The sequence below is a fragment of the Pangasianodon hypophthalmus genome, chromosome 10 (assembly GCF_027358585.1).
Source record: "Pangasianodon hypophthalmus isolate fPanHyp1 chromosome 10, fPanHyp1.pri, whole genome shotgun sequence".
Taxonomy (NCBI): Eukaryota; Metazoa; Chordata; class Actinopteri; order Siluriformes; family Pangasiidae; genus Pangasianodon; species Pangasianodon hypophthalmus.
This window is the reverse complement of record NC_069719.1, coordinates 6,010,876-6,017,498: the sequence shown is the minus strand read 5'-3', so window position 1 is coordinate 6,017,498 and position 6,623 is coordinate 6,010,876. Positions and strand designations below refer to the sequence as shown.

General features: G+C 40.9%; 1 protein-coding gene across 4 annotated transcripts in view; it reads right to left on the bottom strand.

Annotated features, from left to right (window-relative positions):
* Positions 1–213: 213 nt before the first annotated feature.
* Positions 214–6,623, bottom strand: part of larp1b (La ribonucleoprotein 1B) — a 49,119-nt gene continuing 42,709 nt past the window's right edge. For 2 of the 4 annotated variants that reach the window (XM_026944173.3, XM_026944172.3), the window contains exons 17-19: positions 4,012–4,121; positions 2,834–2,961; positions 214–1,924 (exon numbers count right to left, since the gene is read on the bottom strand). In XM_026944173.3, the coding sequence (XP_026799974.3) occupies positions 1,505–1,924; positions 2,834–2,961; positions 4,012–4,121 (658 nt within the window). In that variant the 3' untranslated portion in view covers positions 214–1,504. The remainder of the gene's footprint in view (positions 1,925–2,833; positions 2,962–4,011; positions 4,122–6,623) is intronic. The other 2 variants (XM_026944174.3, XM_053237472.1) reach the window with 1 other exon arrangement.

The window sequence follows — 6,623 nt, the reverse complement described above, 5'->3', positions numbered from 1 at the left end:
CTACTTTTACCCTTTAAAGTCAGAAACTCGGGTATTAATAATATTTCCAAAGCGCCTACTTGTAATTATGACTTGAAGGGACAATAATATGCAAGTTTTAAATCGAAAAAAAAAAAACCCTTATGTTTACCTTCATTCCAATAGCACATGAATGTAGGAGTAATACAGATTACAATATCCCTGTCACCACACTATCCAAATATCACTTTAAAACGACATGACAAAGGTTTGGGGTTTTTATAAACAGATTTTAATAATTTTTTTTAATATATGCATTTTTACATGTTACAATTTTTAGGCAAAAAAGAGGAAAAAATAGAAACAAGACATGCATACGAACACACCAGCGCACGCAAAACAATACTACAATAGAATAGCTCAATAAAAATTAAGATCAACCAAATCATAGCAATTAAATTTTTTTTTTAATATGTACAGTTTATATTTCTATTATATAGCTGCATTATCCAAATAAGTTGTAATAAGCAATAAAAATATGATTAGATTCAATTAAACCACTCAAAATTGAGAGAAAAAAAAATCCCTTCTCCAACAGAATGTAAAACTTTTTTTTTTCCTGGAATATAAACTCCTTACTTTTTTTTTTAAAGCAATAAAAATACTTAGAAAATAAAACTTCAAGTAAAAGAGACACATTTCTAATTTAAGCGAAAAATCAAAGTTTGTTAAATCTGTTAAAACAGAAAATTAAAGGATCCTACGTTCTTACATCCAAAACTTTTAATTTCATTACAATCACGCACTAGCTTGGCCTTTGAGCCTTTGAGCATGATACTGTTTTTTTTTTTTCCCCATAACACTCATTTCATAGTCAATCCCAAACACTATGCATCAATAAACTACATATAGTGTCATTTTTGTTGTCATGATATTGCCATCTCAAGTGTAAGAGTATTACAATATTATAAACTGTATAATCTGCTCAAGTTTGTTTTTTTTCCTCAAATACACAAATACGCTTTCTCGTCAAATATCGGTGATCATGGCATTATGATCAGGCACACACGAAAGTTATGACACCACTGAAATAAAATAACGTTTTTGATATATTTCCTGATATAGTTAGGGTAAAAACTTTGAAATGTAAGGCACCCCAGAAGATAAAACAAAGAAATTTACATTCAACACAGGAACACATTGTCCACAAACTACACTCGATGCAGCGTTCGTAAACTTGACAGCAGAATGGTTTTTGACTCCAATGATGATTTTCAGTCCACCATTTGTGCCTACTTAAAACTGAATAACTGTTAACACCAACCATGAGCCAAAAAGCTGTTTCTGCTAAGACGAATACAACATTCGGATTGATACTTTACGTAGTGAAATCAGTTAAGCCCTGATGGTGTAACACTCAAGCTTCACTTGTAACGGTTTGGCTCATTTAGTCGTAGAAGTGATTTACGGTCTAGGCCGTAAATATAAATTGGCCTTAAAATAGCCCTTCTCATTTAAGATTAAAAATATCGATCTCAGGATTCATTTAGTTTGGCGGATGTGCATCTTTGGTTTTGCTAGCCGTTTCAGATTTTGGATTCTTCTTCACGTTCTCCTTCGTGGCTGAAGTTGCTTCATTGACTGTGGTGCTCTTGGCAGTCGCTTTCTGATTGGTTGAAGCTGATTTGGCCAGCCCCAAAATGGCCCGTTGATTGGTTGAGGTCAATTTGCTGTTTGCTGGCCCATGACTGGCCGAAACGGCTTTAGTGTTTGCTGGAGAAGCAGACCGATTGGTTGAATCCATCTTGGCTTCCCCTTCAGCAGCAGGATCGTTAGAAGCCTTGGTGGGTGGGGCCTGTTTTGATGATGAAGACGAGGTTGAGTTGTAACGTTTGCGTCTGCCCTCGTCCCCTCCAGAGGACGAGTGTCTCCGTCTCCTGCCCCCCTGCTCCTCTCCCATTGGTGGCTGAGACAGAGGAAGTGTGCGGTTCAGATTATATGCCACTCATTAGCAAATCAAATTCAAATCTAGCATACTGTACATGGTCAAAGTGGATAAAATGATTGTTATAAATAATGGATTTAAAAGAAATCATCACTCTTATCACGCACACCGTCGGTCAGGCACGTGCGCCGTCGGTCAGGCACTCAAGGCATACACACTCTGCCAGTTAATCACTCAGTCAGTCACTCACAGTCACTCACTCAGATAGTCAGTCACACACTTACACAGTCAGTCAGTGACTCAGTTAAATACTCATTCATACAGTCAATCACTCACTCACAAAGTCAGTCATACAGTCAGCACACACACACACAGTCAGTCAGTCAGTCACTCGGTCAGTCACTCGGGCAGACAGCCACTCACATACAGTCAGTCAGTAAGTCAGTCACTCGGACAGTCAATCAGATAGTCACTCAGACAGCCAGTCATCATTCAGACAGTCGTTCAGTCACTCACACAGTCAGTCACTCACACAGTCAGTCACTCACACAGTCAGTCACTCACACAGTCAGTCACTCACACAATCATTCGGTCAGTTATCATCCAGACAGTCATTCAGTCACTTACAGTCAGTCACTCACTTAGACAGACAGCCAGTCACACAGTCAGGCATACATACTTCCAGTCAACCGTACAGTACATCAGTCACTCACACAGTCAGTCAGTCACACAGTCAGTCAGTCACACAGTCAGTCAGTCACTCACACAGTGAGTCAGTCAGTCACACAGTCAGTCAGTCACTCACACAGTCAGTCAGTCACTCAGTCAGTAAGGCACTGCCATGAGTCAGTCATTCGTACAGTCAGTCAGCGAGTCAGTCACTGTCAGTCATCCACAGAGAGAGTCAGTCTCAGTCACTGGTTCACACACCTCCACTCTGAAGTCATCTATTCTCTTGAATTTGCGGAGGTGCTCCTGCAGCTTGGGGTCAATGACTTGGCCTTTAATCCGTGAGTACTTCAGGAAGGCCCAGAACTTTTCCAGACCATACAGCTGACCTATACACATAACACATATACACAGATTAATGATTAGTGCACAATACACACATTTTCAAAAAATAATTAATCCAGATACATGCATGCATAAACATGTACATAATTAAATACATGCTGCAATGCAATTTTCACAAGACACACTGACACAATATGACAGAAATGCTAATCTGTCGTACCCTTCCATTAATATTAACATGTATTAACAGCTCTGTTTGTTTTATAAATACTTAAGATTTATGTCAGATACCTCTTGATACCTCTATCACTTGATTTTGCACTTCTCTGCCATCATTTTTATCTGCATGCTACAAAAGTGCAAGAGTAAACTAAAATAAAGATTATCACATGATAACTTGGCAAGACGAGATAAGGGTATCTTTCACAACATCCCAGTGTATAACTACAACATTAGCACTGTACCGGCCTGGCAGGGTGTGTATTCACACAGCAATTCAACAGCAAAATTCTTCAAAACACAGGTGGTTCCCTGCCAGTTATGTTAGATTCCTGATGCATGTTATAAGACAGCTCCCAATATGATGCCATCCACAGTCTTATTACAAATCGTAACAAGGCTTACTGATTCATTAATACATTATTCAAAACCGTGACAAATAGTTTTCCCAAATTAAAAAATATGAAATAAAATATGAATATTGTTTCTGCACACCATTTGCTTCATTCTTTAAAATATTATATTGTGACACCATGAATTTCATTAAAATGGTAAAACATGTATGCTCTTAATGTTAATAACTAGTATCTCAACAAATAAAACCCGATATTGGCTCATTTATTACTTGTCAGTGTTGTTTTCAGTCACAACAATTCTCTGACTTGCATTACTGAGAGATACTGTAATATAACGATTCTTGGCAGTAGAGTACTTTTGGTCCTTGCTGTAGTTACCACTCGGTAACTTGTATCTTAAATAATGACTGGGATTCAGAATGTCCAATCATACAGAGCATAATGTAGCTTTTCCGTCCTGAAGACCGCTGTCTACAATCTGTCACAAAATATCAGCCCTGTTGCGCCGAGGTCATGTACCTTTCTCGTAGTCCTGCAAAGTTTCCTCCTGAAAGTCCTTGAAGATGTCGGGTCTGAACCTCTTCTCCAAACCGTAACTATAAAAGCGGAAGAGGCATTCCAGTCCATACCTGCAGAGAGACACACAGCTCGGGTTTAAAAAACAAACAAACAAACAAAAAAAAACACTATTAAAAAGAGCACAGAGGCAACCTGAACCAGGTTAAGAAGAGCATGAGTAAGGACAGTTAAAGCACAGCACGGGTAAGGACAGATTAAGAAAAGCACAGAGGAGGCTAGTTAAAGAAATGCACAGCTGAGGAGAGTTAAAGAAGAGCACAGGTATGTGGTGAAGAAGAGCACAGAAGAGGATAGTTGGAGAAGAGCACAGGTATGTGGTGAAGAAGAGCACAGAAGAGGATAGTTGGAGAAGAGCACATGTGATGACAGAAAGAAGGGCACAGGTATGTGGTGACAGACGAACACAGAAGAGGATAGTTGGAGAAGAGCACAGGTGATGACAGAAAGAAGGGCACAGGTATGTGGTGACAGACGAACACAGAAGAGGATAGTTGGAGAAGAGCACATGTGATGACAGAAAGAAGGGCACAGGTATGTGGTGACAGAAGAGCATAGAAGAGGATAGTTGGAGAAGAGCACAGGTGATGACAGAAGAGCACAGGTATGTGGTGACAGAAGAGCACAGAAGAGGATAGTTTGAGAAGAGCACAGGTGATGACAGAAAGAAGGGCACAGGTATGTGGTGACAGACGAACACAGAAGAGGATAGTTGGAGAAGAGCACAGGTGATGACAGAAAGAAGGGCACAGGTATGTGGTGACAGACGAACACAGAAGAGGATAGTTGGAGAAGAGCACAGGTGATGACAGAAAGAAGGGCACAGGTATGTGGTGACAGAAGAGCATAGAAGAGGATAGTTGGAGAAGAGCACAGGTGATGACAGAAAGAAGGGCACAGGTATGTGGTGACAGAAGAGCATAGAAGAGGATAGTTGGAGAAGAGCACAGGTGATGACAGAAAGAAGGGCACAGGTATGTGGTGACAGAAGAGCATAGAAGAGGATATTTGGAGAAGAGCACACGTGATGACAGAAAGAAGGGCACAGGTATGTGGTGACAGAAGAGCATAGAAGAGGATAGGTGATGACAGAAAGAAGGGCACAGGTATGTGGTGACAGACGAACACAGAAGAGGATATTTGGAGAAGAGCACAGGTGATGACAGAAAGAAGGGCACAGGTATGTGGTGACAGAAGAGCATAGAAGAGGATAGTTGGAGAAGAGCACAGGTGATGACAGAAAGAAGGGCACAGGTGAGGCTGGTGACAGAAGAGCACATGTGAGGATAGTTAAAAAGATTACAGGTGAGGACAGTTTATGATGAACACAGGTGAGGCTGGTGACTGAAGTGCACAGGTGAGGATAGTAAATACAGCAAGGGTGAGGATAGTTTATGACGAGCACAGGTGATGGCACGTTAAGAAAAGCACAAGTGAGGATAGTTAAAGCAGAGCACAGGTAAAGACACTTTAAATAGAATACATGTGAAGGTGGTTACAGAAGAGCACAGGTGAGGACAGAGGTGTTGCAGAAGGGCACAGGTGCACAGTGTAGTGTTACAGAAACACACAAGCACACAGCATAGTATTACACAAGGGCACAAGTGCACTGTTGGTGTTACTAAAAAGAAGAGACACACTGTAAAGTTACAAAAGAGCACAGTTGTGCAGTGTGATGTTACAAGTGAGCAGTGAGGCTTTACAAACAAGTGCAAGTGTTACACAAGATAAGTGCTGTGTTCCATTACAAGACAGCACATGTGTTTTACATTACAAAAGAGTACAGGTATGAGGTGTGCTGCCATTGGGCATGGATGTCATGTTACAGAAAAGCAGTCATATGCATTGCTGCACAGAACGTGTGTGAAAGTTTCTCTGCAAGACTCAGCTTGTATTTTGTATTTTGTTTGTGGATTTAAAGAGATGCAAGGTGCCATTAACAAGGGAGTTAGAGCCCCACTTACTCGTCCAAGAGAAAAACTGGCACCTATTCTGCTGGATTTGGGGTCTGATCAGACTGGCTGTTCAGTATCCAAACCCCTGGTTTACCTGTTTTCAAGCACCTGTAGTTCAGTACTCAAACACCTGGAGTTTAAAATCTAGACACCTGCAGGTCATTATCTGAACATCTGCTGGTCATCCAAACACCTGCAGTTCAGTATCTATAACACCTGCAGTTCAGTATCCAAACACCTGCACTTCAGTATCCAAACACCTGCACTTCAGTATCCAAACACCTGCACTTCAGTATCCAAACACCTGCACTTCAGTATCCAAACACCTGCACTTCAGTATCCACAACACCTGCACTTCAGTATCCACAACACCTGCACTTCAGTATCCAAACACCTGCACTTCAGTATCCAAACACCTGCACTTCAGTATCCAAACACCTGCACTTCAGTATCCATAACACCTGCACTTCAGTATCCAAACACCTGCACTTCAGTATCCAAACACCTGCAGTTCAGTATCCATAACACCTGCACTTCAGTATCCATAACACCTGCAGTTCAGTATGCATAACACCTGCAGTTCAGTGTCCAAACACCTGC